Source organism: Alligator sinensis, unplaced genomic scaffold, assembly GCF_000455745.1.
Source record: "Alligator sinensis unplaced genomic scaffold, ASM45574v1 scaffold569_1, whole genome shotgun sequence".
In the NCBI taxonomy this organism is placed as follows: domain Eukaryota; kingdom Metazoa; phylum Chordata; order Crocodylia; family Alligatoridae; genus Alligator; species Alligator sinensis.
The window spans coordinates 3,716,845-3,732,860 of NW_005841914.1; the positions used below are offsets into that span (position 1 = coordinate 3,716,845).

At 42.3% G+C, this 16,016-nt stretch overlaps 1 protein-coding gene across 1 annotated transcript in view; it reads right to left on the reverse strand.

Moving 5' to 3' along the window:
• Positions 1 to 1,175: 1,175 nt before the first annotated feature.
• The window catches only part of LOC102371458 (putative uncharacterized protein C1orf196), a 154,700-nt gene continuing 139,859 nt past the window's right edge, over positions 1,176 to 16,016 (reverse strand). Inside the window, exons 6-7 of the mRNA XM_006018826.2 lie at positions 12,474 to 12,512; positions 1,176 to 1,203 (exon numbers count right to left, since the gene is read on the reverse strand). Of these exons, the coding sequence (XP_006018888.1) occupies positions 1,186 to 1,203; positions 12,474 to 12,512 (57 nt within the window). The 3' untranslated portion in view covers positions 1,176 to 1,185. The remainder of the gene's footprint in view (positions 1,204 to 12,473; positions 12,513 to 16,016) is intronic.

The window sequence follows — 16,016 nt, forward strand, 5'->3', positions numbered from 1 at the left end:
TCTAGGAGCCCGAAGCAGCTCCCAACAGCAGTGGTGTCCAAGCTGCTGCGGTACTGGTTAATCGTTTAACTGATATAATAAGAGGAGGTTAACTAAGATTTTTCAAATGATATTTACATTCCTAAGACAGGCATCTAAAAAGGCACAAAAAGAATGCGTCAGAAAGCTTTAACAAGTAAAAATCAAGGCAATTGCTCAGAGTGATTTAGTCCACCGCAAGTGAAAAAAGAAAGCTGAACTCAAGGAATAGATCACTTGGCACCATTTATTCACTAGGCTGTACTCTGAATTACTTGCCTTAGGCTCATGCCTTGGCTTTCTGGAGCTTGCACAACACAGACTAGCTGGATCTGTTCTCACAGAGTGAGCAAATCCAAAACAAACTCTAATTTCAATTAAGGGCCTAAATTCAGTGTTCTCTGGAGCCAAGTTGAAAATGCCTCTTCAGGCAAAAAGTCCACAGCAACCCTTGGACTGCTTCCTTTCCCCTGCAGGCACCTGGGTGTCGGTATTTGTTCTGCCAGCTTGTGAGCGACGTGTCTTTGAAGAAGGAGCAAATTAAAGAACTCCGATGTGGGTAGAATTGCTGTATTCACAGCACACAAGTGGTTGGTCTACTGGTTCAAGTGGCACCCTGGGCCGATACAGTACTGAGACGTACGTTCACATCTATTTGCAAAGTTTGCTTTGTATTTTTGTGCAAAAGGGAAATAAAATGGCTGTTTATACATTTATTTTAGCAAGCTGTACTTCCATAGCAGCCCAACTCCTACATCTGACCTGTGCCAGACAAACTGTAATATCAGGAAAAAATAGCAAAACTTCCCTTATCAAATGAGATCTCCTTAGGTCTGGTGGCAGCCTATCATCTGTCTCACATGGATGCCGATGACAAGGCAGACAATTATTTTTGGGGCCAGATACTGTTAATCTTTGTGCTGATACAGACTGCTGAGTTTCCTTTGGTATACTCAATAGGAAGAGCTCTCCCCTGGAGTCCTGGTGTAGGAGCATGCAGGGGTGAGATAAATATGGGATGTTGAAACAGCTTCTCAGCAGCCTAATTAGATGTGAGCTTTTTCCTGTATTATTCCATTCAATGATTGTGCAGTGACTGTAGGCATTTGAGACTAGGACCGTCTCTTCCTATGTGTTTATCCTGTGTCTCACTCAGGGGAGGGCTGATCACAATTTGAGGCACTTCTGCAATCCAAACAAAAAGACCACACTGAAAAATACTGTTTATCCTGTAGGAACACGGCAGTCGCCACTTTACTGCTTGCTCTGATCCCAGCTATCACCGCAAAATTTCATTTAACAAGACACTTTTCCCTGCCACGGTGATAGCTTTGGTAACAGAATGAAGATCCACTCACTCTGAAAAGAGGTCCCCTCCACTTTGAGTGAAGGACAATCTCAGCTGTTTGCTGTATGTCCTACAGCAGGTAGAGGAGTAGCTGTCCTTCTCTCCCTTAAGAGGCAGTGATGCACAAACCTACAATACTACTTGAAAGACATCTCCTTGTCTTGTTTTCTATCCTAACATCCTTATTATCCTACTCTCCAAAGAAGAAACCCTTCTGGAAACCAAGACGACTTAAAGAAACCTAAAGTTAGGTAGAAATAAGCCATTTACTGGCTCCTTTGCTCCTTGAACTTTCCCTTCTATCATCACTCTGGAACTTACAGGAACCCTTCTACCTTGTTTTCTTAATTAACAGGTTCTTAAGTGGTTTTTTGGGGTTGGTTGTTTTTTTTTTGGAGGCCTGTTTTCTCTTTTTGAAGCACAATATGAAAATGTTATACAACATACAGCATTGACCTCTCCACTACTTCACCTCCACCTTCTTTTACTGAGTCTCTTTGCAATTAAGGGAGAAAAACTAAACAACTTTCTAAACAGTGAAATCAAAGGCAAAGTCAGAAATGGAACCGAGAGACTCCCATGCCCTCTAACCACTAGGAAATACTGCCCTATTTACTGAAGCTTTTTCCTCAAACACCATTGTGCAATTGCAGATATGAAATCCATTCTGCCTTCTTAACTGAAGGTATTAAATTTTTCTCGGCATGATGGGCAGCTGCATTGCTACACTAAAGAACAAAATAAGAAAAGAGCAGCTGAGAAAGGAAATGTAAAATCAAAAGTAAATTGATGTCTGTGTTGATACGCCTTCAACCTAATGCACTGCTGTCAGCTCCTTCCTTGAATAACTGGAACGGTGGTAAATATAATGCTGTTTTTTTCCAATGTCTTTCCTCTGGCCCCCAGTGATAGGAGCGATGAGAATCCATCATTTATATGAATGTAGTACTCAAAAGTGGGCAGGAATCTGCCAGGAGCTGAGTTCCTGGATTACTGTCCCAAGCAGAAACTCATAAGCAAAACTGAAAAAAGTTTATTTCCGAGTCGCATGAAAACAAATCAATCCTAGAAAGACAGAGACACAGAGAGAACAGAATAGGAAGCTGAAAGAGCTGGTTCACTCTTTGCTTGCTATCCTCCTGATTGCAATGCGGGATTTCCTCCTATTTTCCAGCTCTTCTTCTCTGTGCTCTGCTCTTTGCCACGAGATGACCTGTGTGGCTCGAGTCCACCTCCATTTTTATATCCCCTATGTACTCTGTTTCCCAGCTCAGAGCAACTGAAGAGCAATGAGGAGGTTCCCCATCCCTATATGTCCTCCTTTCTAGGACAGCTCCAGGTATTCTGTGCCCCTGCTTTCCCATCTTGCCTTTACGGTGGTCCTTGCCACGAGCTCTGTCCTACTCTGGAGAAGAAGCCTACTCCCATTCTTCCGAGGTGGTACTACTTTCCACTAAGCCCAGAGCAGCTCTACAACAGCCGAGTGAGCCATATTGAAAATAGTAACACGTACTAGACGGCACAGGCAAGAAACAAATTGAGACACAGGAGAGTGATGAAGGGATGGCATGATCCTTAGTAACAAAAGGCATCCTTGTATTATAAGCCAGCTGAATTTAGATTCTCTTCATGATGCAGACAGTCATGTTTTGTATGGATAAGGATTTAACAAATTCAAAATGTCTCTTTCTTGCAAGTCGCTAGGGAGGAACTGAGTCGAGCCTGGCTACTATACAGTAGCTGCTACAGCTGTAGTTAAATGACCACTGTGACTCTCAGATGTCAGTCCTGCCAACGAATAACAATGAGAAATGCACAAAGACTGCCATTCTTACTTGGGAGAGGCTGATCAAATGAGTTGGTGTCAAAAGGGAAAAAAAATGTTGCATGAACTTTTCAGAGAGATCTGTGTGCTCTGGATAAACTACAAGAGACCCTTTCATGTGCTGTAGCCACTCTAGGGTTGGAATTAGGGTGGGGGAAGAGTGCTGGTCAGACAACTACATTGATTAAGGCAGAATGCTAATGTCACAATAGGAGAAAATTGTAGCTGAATGCATTAGACCATCTTATTGAAAACCCAGTTCATTTTAGCATGGGTTTGGCACAAGTCTGCAGAGCCCATTCATTCTGTAAACTAAAGATCTGTTTCCCCCACCCCAATTAGGAATCTCTCTTTATAACTCCCACTCTCCTGAACTTGTAGGAGAGCCTGAAGTCATGTTCAAGGTGTCCAGTAGTTATAAATTGCCTTGGGAGCTAAGTCTTCTCTTGTACTAAGGCTTTTGGCAACACACGATAGCCTCCTATTGAAGGCACGCAGAGTCTGGAGACCTGACTTAGGTTTAGAAGTCTGCAAAAATCCGGGTGCAAGAGAGGTTCAGCTACACAGACCTAGCATTAATTGTGTGGCTGCATCCCCAACTCAGCTTTGAAAAGCACAGCCGCAACATGAATATGCAAATATTCCAAGTAGCGCTCGCCCAATTTTCATCATCACCCAGTTTTTCCTGCATTAGAGAGGACTTCAAAAGAGATGTTCAAACCCCATTTTTTCCCCAATTGGATCAGGTGGGAAAAGTGGTGGCTCTTTCAGTCTCTCTCAAAAATAATCTGTTCAAACGTTTAGAAAAACCTCTCCCTAAGAAGAAAGACCACGCGTGAAAAATGTCATCCTCAAAGGAATTAATCTGATTAGATTATGAGAAACTGAAAAACGGGAGACAGAAGAAACCCCCCCCGAACTTTAAGTATAGCATTCAAGGGGAAATGATGATTATCTTCCTTTATGAAATGCCCTGGCATCTTTAGATGAAAAGAGCTGTATACACAGCCAAGTTATCACCAGTCATGAGAAGTTAATGATATATACTGCATAGACAGTAGTTTTGTTATAGTTGGGAACATACACCTTACTGCAAAACTGGCCTGTTAAAAGAAGGCTTTGATCATCATTCACTACACAGCACATCATTCCCCAAATAAATTGGGCTAGCAAAGGCAGTCCACAAATCAATTTCTTTTCTCCTAGATCATGAAAAGAAGCAGTAGGTTGTCAGGTACACTTTTAGGGAAATGGTTTGCAAACCTGACTCCTCTAACACATACTAATGATGTCATTAGGCACAACATGGTCCTTGATGAAACTTGCTTGGCTCTGTGCTTTATCTTCTTCTTCAACAGAAGTGAGATTCCTTTGTGCTCCCTTTCAGACCAGGCCTAACAGGGATCATTAGACTCTGAACTGCCAGCTTGAAAGTGGCTGAGAAATGCTTCTTATGAAAATGAGATGATAAGATTCATGTAAAAAAATGCAATGTGTGGAGTAGCAAGTTTATTTTTCAAGTTTACCCCTGGACACAGACCCATTTTCTCTTCATAGAGGCATAGAGATATGGGTTGATATAGAAATACCATTTTTGTATGCAAATACTGGCTGACACTAAGGGCAATTGTAACAAAACTTCACCTGTGCTGGGAAAAATAACTTTGGAAATACCGATATAATAAGAGGAGACTATATCAGAGACTATATAATATTATATATTATATCGGAGACTTTGGAAATACCTTCTGAAAGTAAAGGCTCACGGAAATATTCAAAATCACTTTACTTTTGTCCAAATAAATTACTGAAGTGATGGCTGTTGCTTCTGGAGATGTTCGGGATCGAAAAAAATTCAGGTTCTAAAACGCTGATGAAAAATTTTGGCAGGATTCAAATGACCTAGAACAGTGAACCACAGAGTGTAATAACATTTCTCAAAAAAAGGGAGAAAAAAGAATGAAAAAAAGCACACTTTGGTAACATTCTCCCTCCCCTTTCTCTTGCCTAGTCCTATGGACACGGTAGCTTCATGTTCCTTCTCCACTTGTAAAGCTTACTAATGAAACAATTCAGTGGCTATGTCAGAAAGACAGCCTTCAGAGAGGGACAGCTTTTGAGATCTCTCCCACCAGTACCAGCAATGATGATCTTCACAGGGGATGAGAGGTTGTCTCATTAATCCCAAGAGTCCTGGGAGCGACCAAGCAAGCACGCCGGTGCTACGACAGTGTCTGGGGAGACCCCTACGAACCACGTCAGGAGGAAACACATCAAGGGAAATCTAGTCAAACACTGACATGTTTTCAGTCTGCGCTGGCCTACATAAGTCTGGATTCATTGTATAGCACCGGGCAACATCCCAAAGTCAGTGATCCAAGGATCCAGTGGCCCAGCATGCTGGAGCTGTTAGTGGGGAAGCATGCACAGGTGGCCACATTAGGTATCTCAATTAGGCATCTCCTTGCTTGAGGGCAGCTATTGCGCTTCCCACGTGGTACTCACTGCTCTGCCTTAACTTTTACAGCGTGGCCACGTGACTGCACAAAACAAAGAGCACTTATCGTTTATCTAGCTAATCTTTCCGCCTCCATTTCTAAAGTGCCTATCGTTGCAGGATCCAGGCGTCCAATGCATAAATTAAGAAACATCAAAGGAACCCAAAATATGACTTTCCTTTTAAGTCTTACAAGATGTAAATGCATGCACACACCAATTTAAAACTATATTAGCAAAATACTCACTACCAATGTTATCGGTGCCTGTGTCTTTTAAAGCACGGTAAGTAAGGTAGGGGTGCTTTTAATACCCAGACTTGTATGTTTGTTAAATTGGGGTCCAATTCTACTTTACCAATATCAACATGATTCACTCACATGGAAAAAGGTCATCCTGGCTTGTTCCTGAAACTCTGTCTGCTCAAAGAGTGAAGAGCAGATGGTGGCAAATATTTAAATAGGAAGCAAAATATTAGAATGACTGCGTAGGTTTAAACAACAGATCTTCAGAGAAATTAGGAAATATTTTAAAAGGTCAGATGATGAAATAGCACTGCTACCAGTTCTTCAAAAGCCATCAGAGCTGATTCAGTGATGCTCTGCTTTGAAAATAAAGCTAACACAGAAGGCTATTGAAGCAAAGACGGTAGCATAAATGAATTCAGTGGATGACAAGTTTTGTTTCCGAGGAAGAAAAAGAACTGAAGGCTCACGTGCAGAAGCAGTAGTTTGGATACTGTTCACAAACAAACACATAAAAGCAGGAGCACTGGGTTTTTTCCATTACTAAAAACTAAACTTATTTTTCCCCATCAGGAAGTAATACTTCAAAATTATATATTTAACACGTACTGCCTTCAAACTTGAAATATGGTCCTACTGATCTACATGTAAATAGGCCAGTACTTTTCCAAAACATAAGGATGAAATCCTCAACTGATATGGACGGAAATCAGGGGAAAATTTGGCCCATTATCTAATGAAAACCGGAGTCATTTAATAATGTAATGTTAGAAGGCTACACATTGGATGAGATTTTCAAGAGATACTTAAGTGAAGAGGCGACTTTTCAGACACAGCTAAACCCAGGAAGAAAACACAAGAGTGCAAGTTGATGAATTCTTGCTAATTGGGACGTGGACCAGTAAGTATGCATTGTATCTGAATGTAAAGCATGTTATACTTGTTTAGCACAAGAGGTCACAAAGTATGCAAAACTATAGCACCATCCATCCCATTCATGTTTTAAAGATGTAGGAGAATTGTGGATGGAAGGGGACAGAGAAAGGCACAGTATTTTATGGTCAAAGTACAGATGCAGCTATGGCAACTCATTCAGAAATAGAAATGTAAGCAAGAACAGCTAGTATTTTGACCTCAGATCAGTTCTTGTGCCTTGCAGTTGTCAAACACACACAGGCTGGATGTGAATTCTGCCGCCTCCCTGCCACTGTTGCTTTTTTACTACGTCTGTATTATTTTGCTGACAAGTTAGGGTGGAAATAACCCCAGGCTTCTTTTCTTTCCATGTCTGGAAGTGAAATTCACTCCTAGTGCAGAGAATTAAGATGATATCTGCACATCGCATATGATCTCAGAGTAACCCTTACTCTGCTCACAAGTTTTAGGCTGAATATATTTATACAAATAAACTGTTGGACAACATAACCCTTATTATTTAATTTATTTGTATCATCATAGACTCTAGGAACATTAGTCACAAGATAAGGACTAATTAAACTGTGCTAGATGCTGTACAAGCACAGAACAAATAGCCCATCCCTACTACTATATTTCTATTCTAGTAGTACCTAAAGGTACCTAAAGAAACCCTTGTGTTGTACAGAGATAGGCTAAAAAGAGCTCATGCATACTTTAAAACAATTGGAACACCTTGTGAAGGGCCTCAAAGCATAAGTCAAATTTGGCAACAAATGCATCGGGGAGCAAAGCTTTTTGTTTTTACATGTGTTACTTAATATGAGAGACTATATTAACCTATTTCTAAGTCTGCTTCCTAACCTATTTCTAAGTCTGATTCCATCCTTAGATAAACTGCTTTGGCAAATTGCTAGATGAGATCTGGTGTGTTATGACAACTTTTAGATGCTACCTACTTCTCTTCCATGCCAACTAAGTCCCTCACATTAGCAATTAAAAACAAAACAAAAAACACAGCACAAAAAACAGTCAAGCAAAAAGATAGTTTAGGCAAAGCTGGAGGCCAGTTTAAAGTCTGAGTAGTAAAGGCATAATAGATTCAAGTCACACATGTCTTAGAAGCAATAAATCCTGCTTAGGGAAACGTCAGAGCAAAAAACACTGCTGGGCTATAAAATTCCACCTCTGAGGATTATAAAACAACATGCACAGAGCAAACATCCCTTCCAAGCCTAATAAGGGTACCAGAAATGATTGACAACAATGACAATCTATCATAGAATGCCATAGCCAAGAGATAACATCTTGCATTGGGCTGTCTAGCAGAGACAAAATTATTTATTCATTCCCGGGCTATATGGGGGGTGGAATGTGTTGCATAGGGAAAATGCATCTTTCCCCATGATTTTCCTTTATGCATCCGCACTAAGTGCAGTTTTATTGCACCCGCGCTATCTACTGCAGCTTTCAGTGCATGGAACATGTTTAAGTTCCTGTTGGCTTGCACCCACTTCGAGATTCGCCAGCCAAGTGGATTACTTCTTTGATATTGTTTAAGGGAATTTAGTGCTTTTAACTTCCAGGGTAACAGCACGGGCCACTGAAATCCTCCATTCACCTGCAGAACAGACATGGTACGGGCAGACAAAATGCCAGGCTACAACCCTTAACCTGAACAAGCAGTGAGAAAGTGAGCTTACTTTCCACAGCCCTTTGACTTCTCAGCTGAGGCTGCCAGATGGAGTGAGGTCAGTGAGCGACAATATTAATAGCATTTTTTGTGCTGAGGAAATCCAATCTAGTAAGAAATGGATGGAGACCACCAGGTTCAATAGACTCCAGGCACCATACAGGCTCTAATGACTTTCCTTCAATCATGACCTACTCGAGGCTGAATTTGAATTGACAACCTAGTGCTGAAAGTCTCCATGTACCTCAGTGCCAGCCATGCTGTTTAATCTGTTGGCAGGGTGCACCTGTGACTTGAAGCTGCGTGGGCAAGAATCCCCTGGCCAGCCTGCACTGCAGCTGCCATTGCCTATTCTGCACTCGTCCTGCGAGCACAACTTCGATCGACATCAGGGAGACTTCTGTCAACAGGATGAGTGTGGAATATGCAAGGGAGAGTCCTGTCTTCCATGGGAGAGATCCTGCCTACAGATATGGCAGCAGATTTCCTTCTAACCCTGTCTCTCTCTCTGCTCTGCGTGTACACAAAGGTGACCTCCAAAACTGCAAGATTTTGCAAGTTGCCCTTTCTCTGCAGGGAACAGCCAAAAGCAGAATGTCCCTTGCTATTTCTTCCCTTGCTGCTATTTGGCAGTGCAAATATCTTCCTTAAGTATTTGATGTGCCTTGTTATTCTTGGATATAGGTTGTAGCCATTTGGTCTAAAGGCAAAAGCAGTCAGAACTCTTGTGGTAGAGGCGATACCTTTTATTAGACCGACTAGATAATTGCAAACAAGGAAATGTTTTTGCAACTATCTAGTTGGTCTAATAAAATGTATCGCGTCTACCACAAGAGTTCTGATAGTTATTCTTCCTGTTTTATCCCTGCCTAGATTTGTTAGGGCCTCACTCCTCCTTGGAGCCTCTCATAGCAGAATGCAATATGAGAACAACGTTTGAAATGTTTACCTCTGCAGCTCACTGTGTCAGGCAGCTCACCACTGCAGTGGTGCTTGGTGTGAAGAGAAGCAGAAGAGAGGTTGTGTAGAACGTGATCCTTTTGGGATCACCCCAATTCCCCCCAGGAATCACCTGCAAGGAGCAAACCCAGAACTTCTTGACTTCAAAGCACCATATGGACTAAAGGGGTAAAGGGAAGAATTTTTAAAATCAAAGGTCAGTTAAGGTATATCTTCACTGCAGAATTAATCCTGGCTTTTATTCAGGGGCTGTCCCTAAGTCATCTTTCCTTCACACTCACAGCCCTTTAACCTATAATATTTGGTAATATTTTCAACTCAGGCTAACTGGCTCATTTGGGGCTACAAACTAAACCTAGAGTGAGGCTTTGGCTGAAGTCCATAACCTACCCACTCTACAATGAAGATGCAGATTAAGCAACTCAAGTGCAGACAGCCCTCAGATGCGCACCCGATTTACCTGCCACGTGGCCAGAAAGACAGGTAAGTTCTTCTACAATTCACTAGGAAAGAATCAGAGTAATTTAGCTTATTGAAGTGCTAAGAACTGTGGGATATACCTCCATACTGCCTACCAACACGAACAGGCGAATGCAGCAAAAAGGACACAATATTTCTGGCGTGACTCTGTGGTGTGCTGGAGCTAGGCCAAGCCGAGTGCTCAGACCTGGGCGCTATCACTCAGCTGAACTCTGCAGTGAAATGCACTTTTTTAGGTGGCTAAAATCCCCATCCTAAGCATATCCTGGTGCTGCTGCTCAGTAACAATGCCCACTGTTAAGGTCTCAGACAAATTTGCCTAAGGAGGAGAGAGCAAAGATGCAGCACTCGGGAACTGTCGACAGTGCTGGTTTCTCCACTCTACCAGAACGAGGCAGGAACTCGTTGGATGCAAGGTAGCTCCTGTGCATTTCCTCGTATTAAGATTGACTGCAGCTTCCTGGAAGACTAATTAAACAAGTGGAATTTTGGTTTTTTGTTCCTTAGCCTTCATCTGACTGCTGTCTCTTAAAGCAGAAAAGCCTTTCCAACAATATCTACCTGTAAGAAACCAAAAAGCTTCCTACATTCGGTATGCCAGGTAAAGCCAGTCATTTTGCAAAGGCCACCCCATCACTTCTGAACACAGAGCATGGGATGCACCTATTATTTTATACCACAGATATCAAATTTGTACTGATGAATACATTAGGCATAAACATAATGTTAAGATACCAGAACTAGCTTTGTTGCTTGCATCTGAAATCACCCAACCATGATGCCTTGGGGTATAAATAGCCCATACATATGAATATGTAATCATAGAAGAGGTGATATTCAGACATAAGGAAACAGAGGCTTATCCAAAGCCCACTGAGATAAATTAAAAGATACTTATTGACTTAAATTGTTTTTGGATGAGGTTCCTTGAAACCAAGTTCAAATGGAATTGCAGAAATCCACAAAGTAACATGCCCTTAGCTGTAAAAAGTCATTGCCTTGCTTCATAAGGCTGGACCAGTACAATTCATCAGCAGCAGCAACAGCAGCATGTGTTGGGGCTACTTCCATGAAGGACCTGCCCTCATCCTTGGTCCAGCAGCTTTGTGCTGCAGAAGATGGATGAGAAGGGAGGGAAATAAAGTGCATCTTATATCTTCCTCCACTTGTTGCTCCATGGGGCTGAGTTCCTGCTTTCAATCCAGCTTTCATAGGCAGTGGCTTTAATAATTAAACCCATCCTATCAATTGCCCTTATGGCAGGCAGTCTCTACCAAGGAGGCAAAGACTGAATGAAGTTTCAGGATAAGTGTTTCTTTCACCCTTGAGAGGCGGTGCTTTCCAAACGGGGTTCAGGCATGTTAGCTCAGTAGTTGGAGGGAGCAAAAAATGCTTTGGCCTGTATTGAAACTGCTCGTGTTTGGATGAATCTGGGGCTCCAGGCTACATTGCAATTAGGATAGCACATTTCACAAGTACAGCATTTGTCTTGCATTTAAAAAATGAAAAGTTGTTAAAATTCTGTGTGTGTGTGTGTGTGTGTGTGTGTGTGTGTGTAATATACTTATATTCCATTATATTCTATTCTATTATACGGAAAAAGAAAAATAGCCAATGCTTGTGAAGGATTCCACTTTTGCTCTGTAATTGTCATGGAGTCAACTAAGCAGCACAAGTTAACGAGCAAGTTCTAGTCTTGCAGCTGTGGCAACACTATAGCTAGCCAAACAGGGAAAATAAATTTAAAAGAAGGTCACATTTGCTTGCACTCTAGTATTGCAAAAAACAGGCCAGGGAAATCGGCAATGATTAAATGACAATGGATAAAGCTACAAGAGAAATAAATGGTATTTTTGAGAGTCAGACAAATGATTAAAATGTGGTCCCGAGGCGACGGTGCTGGACTGGGATCCAAGAGATCTGGCTTCAAATCACCGGTGTACCTTTGGGCAAGCTGCTTCATTTCCCTGTGCCTTGGTTCCACATCTCTAAACTGAAGATTAATGATATTTCTTTTCTCTCTTAGTTATGAGTCTTAGACTGTAAGCTCTTCAGAACAGGAATGTTATATTCAGTATCTAGCACACTGGAGCCCCAGCCTCAACACATCCCAGGAGACACGTAACAAATAATTATCTCTGTTTTACAAAGGAGAAGACCAAAGCAGGGAGAGGCTCTACAATTAACAAAAGACCAGATTTAATCAGGATCAGGATTAGAGATCAGGAGGACCTCTGTCCTGGGTTCACACCACCTATCCTCATACCACTGTCTCAAGTCACAGCTCCCAAGTCAAGCAGCTGTCTAAATTCCGCAAAAAAGTCACCTACTACTTGACACTGTAAATCACCACTTCCAAAGTCCATGCTTAAATTGCACTTTAAGAGCAACTTAATAGTGTTATAGGCCTGAGAGAGTGCCCATTGCCCCACACTTCCCCATGGGTTTTGCTGAATCACTCACTGCTGTCAGGTTAGTAGCCCAGGTAATTACCTCCAAAGATTCAGTCCCGATGCTCTCTCTTTGAATTACCTGTCAGAGAGAAGACAAGCCACTGATAAGAGAATTAGGAAGCAAGTGAAAAAGAGGATGAAATGTTGGGGGTAGAAAGGCCAACACCAAATAAAACACAAAATTAAAAATATTCCTAAAACAGTAAACAAGAAGTCTCAGAGCAACAAGGAGAGAAATAAGGCATGGAGAAGATAGTCTTGGAATTAGAGCCTTGGACCAGGACTCCAGTAATCAAGATGCAATTATCAGCTGTTGGAGACTCCCTGCATCATGCTGGTCAAGTTAGTTAGCTGTTCTTAAATAACAAAACTCTAAAACCCAACTTGAATGCAAAGGCTAAATACAAACAGTCAAAAAGCCTGAAGCTGAATTGATTCAATCTTCAAAGGTTAGTCTAAGTTGCATAGATTGAACCAATCAGCAAGTGAACAGGCATTCACTTTTGATCCCAGAAATGCAGCCACATGCCTGCAATGGCCCAGGCCAGAAGCCAGGGAAGCACTAGGACACACCTCCCTACTTGGCTGAAGTAGGCAGCTTGGGCCAAGGCTAGCTCAACCAACTTGCAAGGGGGTGGAGGGTGGTTATGGGGAAGGTACAAAGCATCCTGGGATGCTGGGGCATGAATCTGGAGGGGATCTGGGACAGAAAGTCAATAAACTGATTCAACCTAAATCAGTTAAGTCTGATACTACATCCAACCAGGTTTATCTTAAACCAGTTATGGCCACTTTGAAAGCGATTTAACTGTGCTGACATCTGTTGTTACAGATTTGAACCAGTTTCTGATCACTTACACCAGTTTATATGTAATTTCTGCCCTTAGGCAAGATTGCAGAACAAGGACTCATCCACAGACTGGATTGTGTTAAGTGTGGTCTAAACAGAGACTGTGGATTCTTATCCCATTACTTGGGCTAACCCCCTATATATCTGTATGGTTTTACTGCTTTATCACCTTTGCCTCTCTAAGCAGTGCCTCCTCTTCTTTCCTCCCCCTTCCCTATTCTGTGTATTTAAATTACTTCTTTCTGTTCAGAACCTGGCTCCCTGTAGGTCCATTCATAGCATCTGACAGAAGCTGTTGCTTATGAAAACTTATGCTTCTCTGAATTAGTTAGTCTCTCAGGTGCCACTCTGCCCTGCCTTCTGCCTGATTTCAAACAAATGTGGCTAATTACCTTGCTGCTTCTGAAAACGTTAACCGGAATGATTAAGTAGCTTGAATCCTAGAAGCCTAAACAGGACTTACAGGCACCTATACACGTTAGGGACCTCTGATCTGATGCACGCTAATTAGTTGAGTCTGTTGCGAGTCTGCCGCGATTAAATTGATTAATTGAGTCTACTGCAAGTCTGCTGAAGCATGCTAATTAGCGCGCTCCAGGAGCCTCTGTGTCATGTGTATTCAGCATCCCAGTGTTTCAAAGTGGTGGCTGTGTACTTTGAAGCATGGGATGCTGCATACACATGAAACTGCGGGTACTTTAATTAGAGTGGCTCTCAGAGCAGCTCTAATTAAAGCACCCCCCCTCCTCTACCCCAGAGCACATGTATAGATGTCCTAAGTTTCTAAGTCACTGAGTTTTGAAACTTTTCCCACCTCAGTTTCTGTATGTTTGTAATACAGGTTTCCCTCGATTTATGTGGGTTCTTTATATGCGAATTCGCTTTTATGCAATGAGCATATTTAGACCCATAATTCATTATATGCAAGGTATATTCACTCTTATGTGATCAGCATAGATGCCCCCCCTGGCCCAAGTATGTAAGTCTGCGGAGGGAGGAAAGGGCCGTGGTCCACTCACCCCAGCCCTGGCTGCAGTGGCCCCGGGAGCAGCCAACACCAGCTGCCTGCACCAGAGCACAGCGCAGCCCAGGAGCAGAGGTGAGTGGGGACAGGCAGAGCACGGTGCAGCCCAGCATCTGCAGACAGCTGGTGCTGGCTGCTCCCGGGGCCGCAGCAGCCAGGGCGAGTGCCGCTTTGTTCCCTCTGCTTTGCTGCCTTGTGCAGCCCCAGGAGTGGCTCCCCTCCCCCCGCCCCTTCCCTAGTCCCAGCCTTACTCCCTCCCTCCCTGCCATGGGAACCTATCCCTATTTGTTACATTTTAAAGTGGGTTTGCTTTATGCATGTACAGCATGAATCGAGGGAAACCTGTATACTTACATGACCCCATTATGACAGTATTTCAGCACTTCATAATCTTTTGTCTTTTAATCTTTTGTCTCTTTATCCTGGAGAGGACAGTAAAATTACCCTTATTTTGCAGATGGTGAAGTGAGGCACAGAGGCGTTTGAGATACTAAATAAGTAGACATGGTCAGACAAGAAATTTGTAGCAGAACAAGAACTTGAACTTGGGTCTCTCAAACTTTAGGTTTGTTCTTTAACCACTAACAACAAATTGCAACTTCCTTTCTACATCCATTTGCCTTTTTCTGATTAATTAGACAGCTGACTTTGGAGTGACCACTGACTCTTATTGGGTGCCTGGACAGTGACTAGCACAACTGGCCTGTGTTCGTACCTGGAGGGTCCATGTTACCACTACTACTTCTCTTTTTCAAAGGAAAAAAAGGATTAAATAAAACAAATGTAAATAATTGCATTGGGAATTAGTTAATTCCTCCCCCCACCCCCATGTAATTAGATCTATAGGGTATCCCCACATGATATTTACTCAGTACTTCATATGCACATGTGAGAGGTATTGTTCCAGTTTAGGCAGTTTGCTGCCAAGATCATGATTTTTGATTTCCCCACTGGATTTTTTGTTTCTACTTGAAGTTGTCACCTAGTCTGTTCCATCCTTTTAATCATCATTACTGCTTCTCATCTTGTCATCCTTCCAACTTTAAAATCTAAGTAAAAAAATGTCCAGTACCATCTGGAAGTGTTCCAGATATATTAGGAGGACACAGAAGCACTTCGCATTTCCCTATTGTTATTAGTGTTTCTTTAATCAGATACAGTATCACAGGCAGCACTTAATATGCATTGAGGGCAAATGATAAGTAATAAAGCAATTCAGGTACTAAAAAGGAGATTCTAGCAAAGTGGATTATCATGCATAGTTTGTTGTCCCTATATTTATTTTATCTCCAATACACAGATGCTTCTAGAGCTCCTGTCTGCTCTCGGATGTGCATGCCTAGCTCCCCTGAAGCTCCCATTAACCACAACACGAGTTGCATATTTATATCTGAAAGCAAAATTTAACCTTTGGGGTCCTCCGTTTCCTAGTAGCTGCGGAGCCTAATTTGAATTCCAAGATGAATGTATAGAAGTTAAAATAATGAACCCAAGGGATAGGTGGAACGGTCTTGGCCGAAGACGCATAGTGCAGTGCTCCACTATTGAACCACTAGAATAAATACAGCTTTATTTTTAGCTGCACTTTAACACCTGTAGAGCTCCCCAAGTATGCTCTCTTCTTCGACCTCCCCTGGTAAAATACCAGCTCTTAGCAGAAGGTAGAATTTCCCACCTTCTGTTAGCACACTGTTAGCAGCAGGCATTCC